The sequence below is a fragment of the Geospiza fortis genome, unplaced genomic scaffold, assembly GCF_000277835.1.
Source record: "Geospiza fortis unplaced genomic scaffold, GeoFor_1.0 scaffold54, whole genome shotgun sequence".
In the NCBI taxonomy this organism is placed as follows: Eukaryota; Metazoa; Chordata; class Aves; order Passeriformes; family Thraupidae; genus Geospiza; species Geospiza fortis.
Genome location: NW_005054301.1, coordinates 14,553,577 through 14,566,983, shown reverse-complemented (window position 1 = coordinate 14,566,983; position 13,407 = coordinate 14,553,577). Strand labels below are relative to the sequence as shown.

Genomic DNA, 13,407 nt, shown 5'->3' with positions numbered 1-13,407 from the left:
TCTTCTTCCATTCTTTTCTATTTTTAGTCTTTAAATTTCACAAATGAGAAAATATTTATTTTAGATTGCAGGTAGGATGTGTTTTGATTCTGCTATTCATGAATACTTGTAGGAAAAGATAATTGGGATAATGAAAAGCTGAAAGATACCTTTTATTTAAATAAATTGATTTAGCTTTATGATATATTTGAGTGGTAGGAAAGCATGGTTGGTTTAGTTCTGCCATTTTCATAATAATTTCACATTTTAAACAATAAACAGTATTGTTTAATATGTGCTTATCATGACCGTTACCAAAGACCATGTGTAAGGTTTACTTGAATGCATTATTTTCAGCTACTCTGTATTTGAAGGCCAAATGATATTTGTAGGTAACATAAAAATTATTTTTAAGAAAAAGAGTTTTTTATGTTGAAAGTAACTCAAGAGTTACTTGTAAGTGGTTTGATTACTATTCATGGAATAAAAGGAGTTTATTTTCAGGGTAAAGGAACTTGTGAAAAGATAATTGGTTAGACTAACATTCTCATTGGCATAAATTGCATTAAATATGCTACTGTGAATTGTAGTTATGCTTTTCCATTTGAAAGGCGTGCTTTGTTAGCCTACTTTAGGAGTCTTATTAAACTGCAGTTTAAGTCATACTCTTTAATTCAGCAATACAATATCAAACTGAGGATCTGTGATAACCAACTCTGTGAGTGTGGACAGTCATAAACCAGTTCTTGACCCCAGTGGATTTTCCACATGAAGTAGTTTGATTTAGCTAGTTTACATCTGATCATTCTCAGATACTGAAAGTATTTAACTAGTCCTTTAGTTTAATTTTATTATTTTATAAGAGTAGAGAAACCTATGTCCTCCTTGATGCAGTGTGAGCAATAACTAGAGCAGTCTTGGGAATATTGGAAGAAAGTATTTGTTCTAGTAGTAGGAAGACTTTGAGGACCATTTTGGTTTTGGTAGGACTTCTTTGCAAATGTAACTAAATAGAGCCTTTAAAATACAAGCTGTTAGAACATTAATTTGCATGTTTTCATACCCATTTTAAAATCAGGATTTTTATTTCTTTAGTTTTCAGAATTAGTTATTACATATTAACAGTACTCTTTTTGAAACAGAGGCATTTATTTCCTCTTGTGCAATGAAGGGGGAGGTGCTTTTGTCAGTAGTGAGGCAGCTGTGAGTGCTCAAGTTGAGTGTTTGCATGTGCAGATAGATGCACAAAGACATAGGGTCTTATTTTTCCACACTGCTGAGCATCTCTAGAAAAAGCATGGAACCTGATGTATTTACTGTATGAACTGAACATTTGTAAAGTTAACCACCTTGTTAGATACCTAATTGTTAATTTCAGTGCTTATTTTTAATTACTGGCACTTGTACTGTTTGATAGGGACTGTTTTCAAAACAGTAATCTCTGGCGATGCTGAATGTAAACCAAAACATAGCTGATCAGGCAAGGTTCTATATCCCCACAATGCTGCTGAGCCATGTTAGATAAAGCAATTGAAAACAAAGAGATACATATTCAAGCTGGACATGGTAATGGCCTTAAATATTTATACAAATATTCAGCTGAGAAGGTAACTTTCTTGCTGCAATGGTTCTGAAAATGATAATGGTGGACATACCAGGTACTCAGTGTTACTAGTATATGACAATATTTGCATACCCAATCACAATACTTGAAGTGCATTGAACTAGAAGCGCATGTTAGATATTTAAAAATTTTTAAATTCCACCTAAAGGATGATTAGATCTGTTGTTTCTCATTATTTGACAAAGAAATAGCCAGTTGCTATGCCATTTTGCTGCTTATTCCTTTTTTTTTTGCATAACAGAAGCCAGCTGATGCTTGCACTATTAAGTGAAACTGCTGGAAGATTGCACTCTCCTACATTTTGGGAGAAGCAGACAATGTTAAAGAAGCCATTTTGGGGAAGGCAGATTATATGTTCAGATTTTGTCTGTGGGATTAAGCGCATGATTCAGGAATCATCAAAGATATGAATGGCAGTTAGGATGTCAAGAGCCAAATGAAGGCTAGATGATCAATTGTTGGTAAAGCCATTGAAAACTTCCTCTAGGGCATTCATTCTCTTTTAGAGAGAGCTCCAGCTTCTCAGCCAGCTGCTGAAATAAATCACAGTGATTTACAGATGATCACAGAATGGGTCAGGTTGGAAGGGACCACAGTGGGTCATCTGGCCTAGAGCACATGGCACAGCATTGTGTCCAAATGTTTCTTGAATATCACTAGTGAGAGAGACTCCACAACCTCCCTGGACAACCTGTTCCAGTGCTCACAGAAAAGAAGTTCTTTGTCATGTTTTGGTGTAACTTCCTGTGCATCAGTTTCTACCCATTGCCTCTTGTCCTATTGCTTGCACCACCAAGGAGAGTGTCTTGACACCCTCCCTTCAGATGCCTACAGAAAGTGATGAGATCCCCTTTCAGTCCTCCCTTGCAACCCTAATCTTTCATGTTTCCTCTGTCACAGACCTTACTTATTTTTTTGAGTTATTGGAGTTCTTGTATGTTTATTTCAGTAAATAAATTTGTGTGTCTGTCTTCTGTAACACAGCATAGGACTGCAATAAAAATATTGGATTTCAGGCAAAAGGATAGTAAGAAAAAGTTTCTACTGGCTTAAAGGAATTTTGTAGGTTAGAAGATTCTGTAATTATGTACTTAACTGAATTAATCCTATTTAAGGGTTTCTTTTAATTCCGTCCTTTTTGCATATGAATTGGAATTTGAGGTTCAGTGCCTTTTTCTGATGATGTGCTGGAGGAGGGAGTAGTAGGAAGAGAGAGACTATAGCTACCAGACAACAGGAAGTCTTTATTTAGCTTGTACAAAGTGATTTAAAAGAATATTTGTAATCCATTTTTAGAAATATTTCCATGTTGGTAAGAGAAAGTCTATCTACAGAACTTTCAAAGCTGTTCATAAGACATTCACACCGTGAATACTGTGTGTATTCCTAGTATGTTGTCTAGATTGGACCTTTGAATGAAAATCTTGTATGTTGGCATGGCACCTAACACCTCATCATTCAGTTTTGTATCGGTTCCCTTGTTTTGCAATAAGTGATTAAAAGACCTATAGAAGTTTGGCACAAATAAGTTCAATATTGTGAATACAAGCAGCATTAATATTAACTGAAAATTTTTGAAGAGGTGAGATTTATTTCTTGAATTTACTTCTTTGGGATTGGGAACTTCAGAAAAAAACCACATTTTTATTCTTTTTAAAAATAAATATATTTTTTGTTTCTTTTCTTTAGGAGATTCCTTTACACAGTTTCGGTTTGCTGATGAGAAAGAATGGGATAAAGAAAGTATATGCCATAAGCAGGTAACAGAGTTATCATTCAAATGATTTTATGCAGATAATTACCTGGGACAGAATATCTAGGCATTTGTGCCTTCAGCAACAAATTCTTAATACAACAATAGCACTCTTTATTCTGTGTATTTTTATCAACTTCTCTCTAGTGCTGTAGGCTCATGTCCCTGGGCCTTGTCCTTTTTTTTCTACTGAAGACTAATCAAAGCCTCAGGCTTGGTTTTAAGTTATGTTGGGAGGAAAGAATAAGAAAGCCCTCCAGTGAAGAGAAATAAGACTGTCTCTTTGCTTTACTGACACAGGAATTCAGCCTTCCTTTTTCAGCTGTATTCAAGAGAAAACTGTTTAATAGAATGAATATAACAAAACCTATAGGAATATATTCATATATTGGATTGTGAATTATTCTAGTTCCTTCAAATTAACAGTTCATATCCTCTGGTTGAAACATCATGCCCTATATAATTAGGACACCAACTAGATTTTTTTTATATTAATTCTTTATGCTTGAATAAAAAGGAGGGTAGCAGTAGAAGTCTCCTGTTTTCTCTATCAGGATACCTTAAAGTGTCTCAATCTCTGCAGCTGTCTTCCTCATCCAAGTCGCCTAAATTTTTACAAAATATATGCTTTTGTCTTCCAGGCTTTTCTTAAAATTGCTGTGAAACTCTGCTTGAGTGTCTTTTGTAACATCCACATATATTCAAATTTTAAAGATTTGCTATTTATTTTCTAAAATACTACAATAATTATTCCCTGGGAAGTGGTATTTAAAGATCATTTAGAGTTGCAAAGTCAAATTAAAGTGAGGAACTAAACCCAAATACAGAATTTGTCTAAACCACTACCTGTTTCTTTAGTGGAACACAGGCTTTCAGTTACTATTTTTTCTTATCGGTTCTTCCATTCCTAGTGTGCAGGATGGTGTCAATATCCCAAATATTAATTTCTTTATAATTTCCTCAGAGGATTTTCATTATAGCATTTAGGTGATTAGAACACAATAATTAATTCCTGAATGGCTAAAGCCATTGTGAGCAGACTGAAACTACATGTTGTCACCATTACCCTTCCTTTGATTTCTTATTTTAATCCAGAATCCTGTCCCAGATGGTTTCACAGCATTATATAATTTTTCACATTGTCTCTGATCTTCAGCCTGGAATCTCATTTTTTTATGACCCATCTTTCTTTTCCCTGTAAGGCAGATCCAAGTCTAATTTTCATCCTAGATACCATTTGCCAAATTCCTGGCCTTTGCCTCTTAACTCACCTGTTTCTAGTTCTTTGCCTGTGTACACATTATGTACAGGATTAAGAATTTTAAACTAAAGTATATTGGTTATGAGGAAACAGAGTAAACCAGAAAAGACATAGAAGTAGTTGCAGAATTATTAGATATTTCTCATTCTCTATCTTTTGTAGAAAGCAATGGCAAAGCATTAGTTTCAACTGTGGAATGGAAATGTTACAGTGACATCAACAATAACAGATTTTCAATTTATTAAGAATACTGTCTTTCATTTTCACAAAAAGTAGGTTTGCATTTGCTCCATTGCATATTGATAAAGTGCAATAGAAATCATGGTCTCATACATATCATGGTCTGCAATTGAAAAAGCACAGTTATTAGTCATTAGGATTTTTCAATAAAAAATGGCAATTCCAGCAACAAAGTATGTCTCTACAATTCTTTTGAGCAAATAACGCTTTGTGCCATGAAGTGTTCATAATCTATTAAGTACTGCTTTTGTCCCTTTGCTTTTTGTTAGATCACCACTTTTAGAGAAGTCTCTACTTAGATAGCAAATTCCTTCTTCTATTATGTTATTTCTCAAAATTCCCCTTTTCCTTTATCCTCAACATTTCCTCCTCTTCCCTATCTCCACTTTTTTACCTTCATTTGCAACTTTCATTCATGTTAATATTTTTGAAAGTATACATAGCTCCTCCAAAATGCACTTAAATATTTGTTATTCAATTATACTTTTTAGAATTTTTTTGTGTTACAAGATTCATACAGTTTCCTTGTCTTTTGCAATTGTGCAGAAGCTACATTTGATCCTTAATATCTGTTAAAATAACTGTATTTTCTGAACATCTAGTTCATTGCTGGGCAACAAGAATTATTTGCTGAAGACTTTGTGAGGTTACTTTCACCAGTCAGTCATTTTTGATGGTGATCACTAACCCGTTGTAAAATGAAGTTCTCAGTACAGAAGAAAAGCCTTACATCAGATACCGTTTTTTTTAGTCCTTTTATTCTCATTAAAGGATACCAGAACCTGTATTTGGATACAAGAAACTGTTTAATCAACTGCATTGTTTCTTTTTAAAATTTATTTTAATTTTGCAAATATACTGTCAGAACACACTATGTCTTTGATGTTCATTCTTGCTTCGTGTGCAGGTGTTAAAAGCCTGTTAAAAGGTGTTGACTGGCTTTTGGAAGCAGTATGAATTTCTTTGACAAATCTCTTATGATATGTCACAAAATTCTCCTAATTTATGAGTATTTGTCAGTGCCAGTCTACATCATATTGAGAGGGACAAATTTTTGTCTCTTAAAGTGAGACTTGGAAGCAACTTGTCTACTTCCATGAAAATACAGGCTGAGAGCATAGACTGAACTTAAGCATTTTGTTGTCAGATTTTAAAATACGTGATGGATATTGGATTTATCTTTGCCAGTTTATCCATGGTGAATGTGTTCAGAATGTCCTGTTGTACTCTGAGCATGAAATCTGTTTTAAAACTACTGAAATCTGGTCTGTCCTGTAGAAACTACAAATATTGCTGGTCCGTTTTTGTGTGATTTTGTTTTTCTAAAAAGCGTCAAGAGAAATGGCAACTTCAATACCTGTCACAGTAATAAGTTCTCATTTAGCAGCAGTAGCATATCTTTCTCGAGTGTCATTTTAGAAGTCTTTGTAACTATATACTTTATTGGTTTTGGAAGTATCAAAACATTTGAAAAGATGGGGAAGTATGAAAAGGCCTCTGCTGAGGCATTAAATTTAGCTACACAGGAGATGCATGGGATGATTGCTTAGGAAGTAGTGGCAACTCATTAAATAATGGCATTTCACATTGCATGAAAGCTTCACACTTCAAAAGAGGTTTCAGTTGGGAAAGCTTCTTATGCCATTGTGAACTTCCTGAACTATTCCCTACTTTGGAATTTCAAGGTGTTGGCTAAGGAGCATTCTATTTATACCTTGTTTTTTAACCTTAAGTGATTATATGCATTTTAGGTGGTTTTATGTTATTATTTAGCCAAGCTGCTTCATAAAAGTGTATTTTAAACTATTAATTTGTGCATTTCATTAGATTTCTTGAATGTAAGTGACAGGAGAATGTAATAATTAATTTGATGGATGATTTTGTGTCTGGTTGGTTGTTGTGGGTTTTTTTCACAAATGTACTTATATGTTGAATTGTGTTGCAGTTCTCTGCACTTTCTGTTGACTGCCAGTCTTTGGTCCAGGCCCTTCAGGAATTGCCTCTACATCTAAGGCTGAATATAGCTGCTGACCTTGTGCAGGTAATGCTGTGAAATTTCACAAGAAAATGCAAATACTTTAGGGGAAATAATGTGTGCAAGAATGATTAGTCTTCAAACAGAAGTAGAATGTATTATAGAAGTAAAAGCATTTATTTAGACAGATGTGTCAAGTGGCATGTAATGCAGGATACCTCTCTGTTGACATATTTTGTGTGCCTATTTGGCCTTAAACAAAATGTCTGGATGTGCAGTATATTAGAGTTGAGATTGAGTATCGGAGTGTTTGACATGGAATGATTGCACTGGTTTTGTGTTTGCTTCTCTTGTTAGCAGCTGTTAAAAGTTTGCACCAAAATTTTGTAAGTGCTTTCACATTCTTCCTGCTAAGTATATTAATTGTGATTTAATCTTCTATATAACTAATATCAACAACATGCTTTTCTCCATGAATCAATCCTTACAGGTAAAACTGTCAATTGTACAGGTGAAGAAAGTGTCATTTATTCACCAGTGGCAGGATAGCAACAATATTAGTAGTGTTCCTTCAAACTGTGAAAAAGAAAATACTAATGTAAGGGAAGATCTAGTGAGACTTAAATATAAAAAAAAATTCTTAAAAGGCTCCATTGTCCAAGCAAGGAAAAGTATGGCCCTTACAGAAGGATTAAGACTAGCCCTAGGGAGAAGGACTTTGGGGATGTTTGTGAATGAAAAGCTTAACATGACTCAGCAATGTGTGGCATGTTTCAAAGGAAACCTGACCATCAGGTTGGGAGAGGTGATTCTCACTGTCTGCTCTGCTCTGCCCTTGTGACATCCCACCTGGAGAGCTGCATCCAGCTCTGGGGTCCCCAGCACAAGAGAGACATGGACCTCTTGGAGTAAGTGTGGAGGAAGGCCACAAAGTTGATCAGAGAGCTGGAGCACCTCTCCTGTGAAGACAGACTGAGAGTTGGGGCTCTTCAGGCTGGAGAACAGAAGGTGTCAGAGAGACCTTAAGCCCCTTCCAGTACCTACAGAGCCGAGCTGGAGAGGGACTTTTCACATGGGCATGTATGGGTGGGACAAAGGAAATAGCTTTAAGCTGAAGGAGGGTTGGTTTAGATTAGACTTCAAGAAGTTCTTGACTGTAAGAGTGGTGAGGCACTGGAACAGCTTTCCTAGAGAAGCTATGGACTACCTATCGCTGCAAGTGTTCAATGAGTGCCAGGTTGGATGAGGCTTTGAGCAATCTGGATTAGTGGAAAGTTCCCTGCCCATGGCAGGCAGCTTAGAACAGGTAATTTTTAAGGTCCATTCCAAACCAAACTATTCTATGATTCTGTCAGTGCCAGTGTTAGCATACAATCTCATATTCTGTAATAAGAGATAAAAGGAGTTTGTATTTTGCATTTGCTATTGGAAAAGTATCAAGATAACTTTAGTTTGCTTTTCTGAATTTGATTCTGCTTAAATTTCCTGTACCTTCTTAAGTGATCAAGTATAGCAAGTATGAATCATAATCCAAATTAGACAGAATAGTAATAATAGATAATCATTATAAGGACTCAAGTCCTTTCTTATACTCATAGGCATCAACACCTCTAGAGATCCCACAGATGAAATCTAAAATTTTTGAGGATGGGAAGAAGAGAGAGCAGCTGTTCCGACAGTCTCTGGCTCAGAGTGAAACCGGGCTGGTCTCCCATCCTGTTGGTAATTCTGTTGCTCCATCAGAACCTGGGAGTAAAAATGGCTCTCAGGCAAATGCAAGAGAATCATTTCAAAGAGTCCATCCACTATCAAGTCAGGACACTGACCATTTGGATGAAGAACTAGATCTTCTCCTGAATCTAGAGGCTCCCATTAATACAGAAAGTGGACCTGTGTCAGGTACATTATCCTGCAGCGTATCAACTGAGAAAGATTTGAAAATGGATTATAAGGAAAATGGTAAGTTTTCTCCTCAGCATGACCATATTTAATTTTCACTGGTCTCTGTTTTGGTGATGTTTTTGAATTTTTGATTAGCCAGTCAGTCATGTCAGATTGCATTTCATTTATCTGGGGCTGTGTTCTGGCCCATTTGTTCATTTTCAGTTTTAACTCCTCACTAACCTGAAGTTTCACCATTGTCAGTTCACTTTAAACATTAAGTGAAATTGCTCTGCAAAACAGCATTGGGCTTATGATTTAGCAAAAATTTAAATTTAAAAAAAGGTGTACTCCTAGAGAGTGTACTGCAATTTTATTGCAGGGAAGATAAAGTATTTGTATCAACTTTTAGTTCACTGTGCTAATAGTCTACAGAAGAATTGACAGCTATTTCTGATGGTTTCTCCTAAAGGCTACTTTCAAACTTCACTAGCATTGATTTTACAAAATGAAGTTTAGCATGGAAACTATTTTTGGAATATGACTTGCTGTTCTTCAAGAAGGAGACATTGTGTTTAAATACAGTCAGTTGTGCATTGAAAGCAAAATGATGCAGGAAAGAGGTAGTTGCAGGACAGAGGTAGTATGAATTGGTTTCCAGATTTTCAGTCTTCTTGTTTTTGCTTCTCTAGAGCCTTTAAAAGTAGATATGCCTGAAGAGAAGAGCACATCATCACAACAGCAGCAAAATACATCCAAAGATGTTACTGAAGAAGAGCTTGAAGATTGGCTGGACAGCATGATCGCCTGAAGCTCAAATTTCCTCATATGAATAATTGAATATAGCAAACATTATGTAGAAACTTGAATCTTTCTTTATCACCTTGTTATTTCCTTTTTCTGTCTGCCAAATGCCTGTTTTTCTATGCTGGCACTTAAAATTTTGTGCAACCAAAATGAATTTAGATAAGATTGAAAAATTGTTGAAGACTAATGATATTATTAGAAAGGTCTAAAATTTGTGATGAAGTTAGAGTTTTCTTTGCTAAAGAAGCAGGCTACGGTGCAGAAATAAACAGTTATTTCAGCTTGTACTTGCTCTATGTAGTCCTTAAAATAAAGCTGTGGATGAACAATGAATATATGTGTTTTTAGTTACCATTGTCAAAAAACTCCATATTGTAGAAAAGTGGGAAAGATGACAGCAACGGTTATATTTGGTTTATAATACTTTATTGCAGTGGGCACTTTTTATTAGAAGAAAAAAAAAAGCATAATCCTAGCAACTTCTACTTGCAGGTGACCGTAGAGCATTGTTTTATTTTGGCCTAAGATTTAAATTGTGTTCATTTTGATACAGTGTATATCTTTTAACAGCAGCATCTAATAAGCTGTTATTGAAGGTAGTATATAAACAAACTTTAAGTGCAATTTGATACAGAAAGACAGAAAAGCAATAGAGTTAATGGGTCTGTTCATCTAGAACACTAACAAAAAGTTTGCATAGCTATGTCTACAGAGGTTTTAAGGCACTTTAATGTTTCAAGGTTGACAAAGTGTTTGAAAATGATTTCTTTTTAACTGCTTAAAGCTTTTCAAACTGTATCTTGATACATTCACTAGCAAATTCTCTGGGGAAAAACTGGACAGCAGTTAGTTGAACTATTTTTTCTGAGGTACAGTCTCTGATGTTCAAGTTCTTCCATGTCAGATGTGCAATTAAGATGCCTTTTAGCCCTTTCAACTGTACTGCCAAACACCAGGTTAATGATGTAGTCAAAAAGTTGTTATAATTTTAGGCCATATTTGAACTGGAAGGCTTAAGTTAATCTGGCATAGTTTTTGCTAATTAAAATTCCAACAAAAGACCTGTTTCATATGTGGTAAGTACAAAAAGCCTCTGAAATAGTGTCAAATTTTATGTGTGTCTTGAACTTTGAAGACATTTAAAGCAAATACAAGTTGTGAAATTATGCTGTGAAAAGAACAGATTTTTTTTTTTTTTTTTTTTTTTTTGTATAGTGGATCTTAGCAGTTCATGAATAAATCATTTCTTTTGTGATATTAACCAAGCTGATCCTCATACTGTTTTCGGAAGCAGTCCCCTGCCGGGAAGAAATCCCAACATCTTTCTTGGTACATCTTCCACACAAATGATTCCTGAAAATGAGAACGAGTATTTATTTTACCAGTCACTGTGCAGTTAGTGCTGTAGATAAACGTTTAACAATAAACACATATTGTGCCTGCTACCATGGAGTAGAATTGGAGCTGGAACTCAAAATATTGTAACTCAATAATGTTTATAAGAGTTGTATACTTCTCTTAATTCAGTACTACTGAAATTTAAGCTCTATTTATAAAATATCAAAGTATAAATTAATCAATCCCTTTATATCAGAACAAACCTGTTGACAAATTTGTATATAAGCAAATGTGTTTTCCTTTGAATGGAAAACAAAGGTACTTCTGTAGCATTTGCCTAAGACCTTCTTATTAGTGAGAAGATATAATTAACTTCTAGTTATGTTCTTATTTATTTACCTTTAGGGCCTAACAATGCTAATATATGGTCACCCAAATGCCTATCTATCTACACATATATATAGATTTTGACTATCAATATAGTAGCTTAACTCCTTAATCCTCTTGGCAATAAACTACACCTGGTGCATTTGACATTTTCTTTTCAGAGATAAGATGACAGTAAGATTACTACTAACTGACTTCTGACAGAGTTCTCTGCAGTGAAGCAGTGCAGCATTCCCCCCTCCCCTTTGTTTTAACCCTTCTTGTCTTTCACTGGCAGTAGCCTCTTGGGGAGAGTGGCATCATCCACACTTCTCAGTGGTACATCAGTTCCACCTGCTGGTACACAGTTACAAGGCTTGAGAAGATAAAAATGTTGAAAGATAAGCTTAATGGTTTTTCTTATTTTCTACTCACCTGACCAGTATGTTCAGTTTCATCCTTGTTGATCAGATACATTAAGAAGAACCTGAAACAAGCACATGAAGTGGGAATTAATGGAGGAAACATGATCTCTCTGCCTGATCTTTTCTAGTCTGGGGTATGTGTGGAAGATAATGCTGACCAGCAAAGCAATGACACTACTAGGCATCTAAAGTGCTTAATTTAAGGGAGAAAATTCTGTCCTGAAGCATGTCTCCTGTGAAAGTGCTAGCAGATAAAAAATCTGTAGAAGTAGAAAAATGCAATTTAGCATTTTCTTCATTTCAGTGTGAGGAGCAATACCTGAATTAGATATATGCCAAATTCTGAGCACATATGCTCCAACATGTCACCTTGGAAGAGGTTACTATGGCTACTGCATGAGGAGTGTGCTAAATACTGAGCTGCACCAGGAGTTCTGAGCATTGCTGCTATACAGCTCAGAGGCTGAGCCTATCCTTCCCCAACACCTGAGCTCAGTCAAATGTTGAGAGCTTCAACTAATTAGGAAGACTGTAGAAAGTCAACTGTGGTCTGTTTAGAGGTAATACTAGTCCTGATTGGTCAGTTTCGGTGCAGGGAATTTGGAATGAGGCTATGTGCTTTCATTGTGAAGGAAGGAAAGGACACTGATTTTAACAGTTGTCTAATTAGACGGTAACCTGGATAAGAAGATGTTCACTATATATTCTGTTATGAAGAAAATGGCCATTTTTGATTTACAATGAATTAGAGGTTCCCATGTAATAACTAAGCAATTTGATACAGTAAGAAAAGCTTGGATGTTGTAGACTAGTAAAACTAGAAGAAGTTCAGATGCACTATTCCAAAGCCAGACTGCTATAAGATTTCACCAGTTTCTCCTTTCATTCTACTGGTGCAATTCTTGTATAATTAATTATCTTTGTTGTATGAGTAACTAATGCAACAAGAATAACTTTTTAAATATCCTCTTACTAATGAAGTACTAATATCCTCATTTACTAATGAAAGTGGAAGAGCACTCTCTTGGGAGTTTGATGTAGTCTAAACATGTACAGCTCCTGAGTGCTTCAAGGTTTCAAAATGCTCCACTGTCACTAAAGAACTATAGAAATGGAGTTAATTATTTTTTGGACCTTATCTTTGAAGTACTTTCTACAAGTGCCTTTATTTGCTTTGTTTTGGGTTTGGTTTTTTTTTTTTCATTGAAGCCAGTTTTCTCTGGTCTCATCAGCATTACTAAGCCACCAGCATTCACAACCAAAACTTCCAAACTAAAGCAACTTATTAAACTGTTCCCTATCCTTCCCCATATCTGGCTTTCCTACCAGCAGAGTAAGGAGTTGATGTGCCTTCTGGTCTTATACTACTAAGGTACCTCATGTGTATGGTGAGCGCCTGAAAGGTAACCATCAGTATGGAATAGAGGAGGGGAGACCCTAAAGGAGAGGAAATATTCCTCAGTTTTCTAGAATTCTGGCTTGGGATTTTCAGCAATGTGTGCACCTAAATGACACTACATCTGAAAGGTCTCTTTATCATAATTCCAATTGTAAAATGTACTTACAGATAGTTTGCCAAGTTATGTTCTTGCAAAGTATGTGTTTCAAAGCCATGTGGAGTTGTGTCAAAGTAGTCATTGCCGATTCCACAAATAAAGCATTTGGTCTGAAAGCAAAAGTTGTGGTTATAGATGAATTTTAACTCAAAAACACTAATTGGTGACAATCTAGGTGAACAAGAGCAATGAAAAATGTAAC

At 35.5% G+C, this 13,407-nt stretch overlaps 2 protein-coding genes across 2 annotated transcripts in view; one reads left to right on the top strand and one right to left on the bottom strand.

The window, feature by feature from the left end:
• AVEN (apoptosis and caspase activation inhibitor) overlaps positions 1-9,853 on the top strand; it is a 65,359-nt gene extending 55,506 nt beyond the window's left edge. Inside the window, exons 2-5 of the mRNA XM_014310795.2 lie at positions 3,293-3,363; positions 6,803-6,898; positions 8,431-8,791; positions 9,406-9,853. Coding sequence (XP_014166270.1) covers positions 3,293-3,363; positions 6,803-6,898; positions 8,431-8,791; positions 9,406-9,524 — 647 coding nt within the window. The 3' untranslated portion in view covers positions 9,525-9,853. The remainder of the gene's footprint in view (positions 1-3,292; positions 3,364-6,802; positions 6,899-8,430; positions 8,792-9,405) is intronic.
• Positions 9,854-9,929: 76 nt separating this feature from the next.
• The window catches only part of RYR3 (ryanodine receptor 3), a 194,011-nt gene continuing 190,533 nt past the window's right edge, over positions 9,930-13,407 (bottom strand). The window contains exons 102-104 of the mRNA XM_005417515.3: positions 13,215-13,315; positions 11,660-11,711; positions 9,930-10,873 (exon numbers count right to left, since the gene is read on the bottom strand). Coding sequence (XP_005417572.1) covers positions 10,778-10,873; positions 11,660-11,711; positions 13,215-13,315 — 249 coding nt within the window. The 3' untranslated portion in view covers positions 9,930-10,777. The remainder of the gene's footprint in view (positions 10,874-11,659; positions 11,712-13,214; positions 13,316-13,407) is intronic.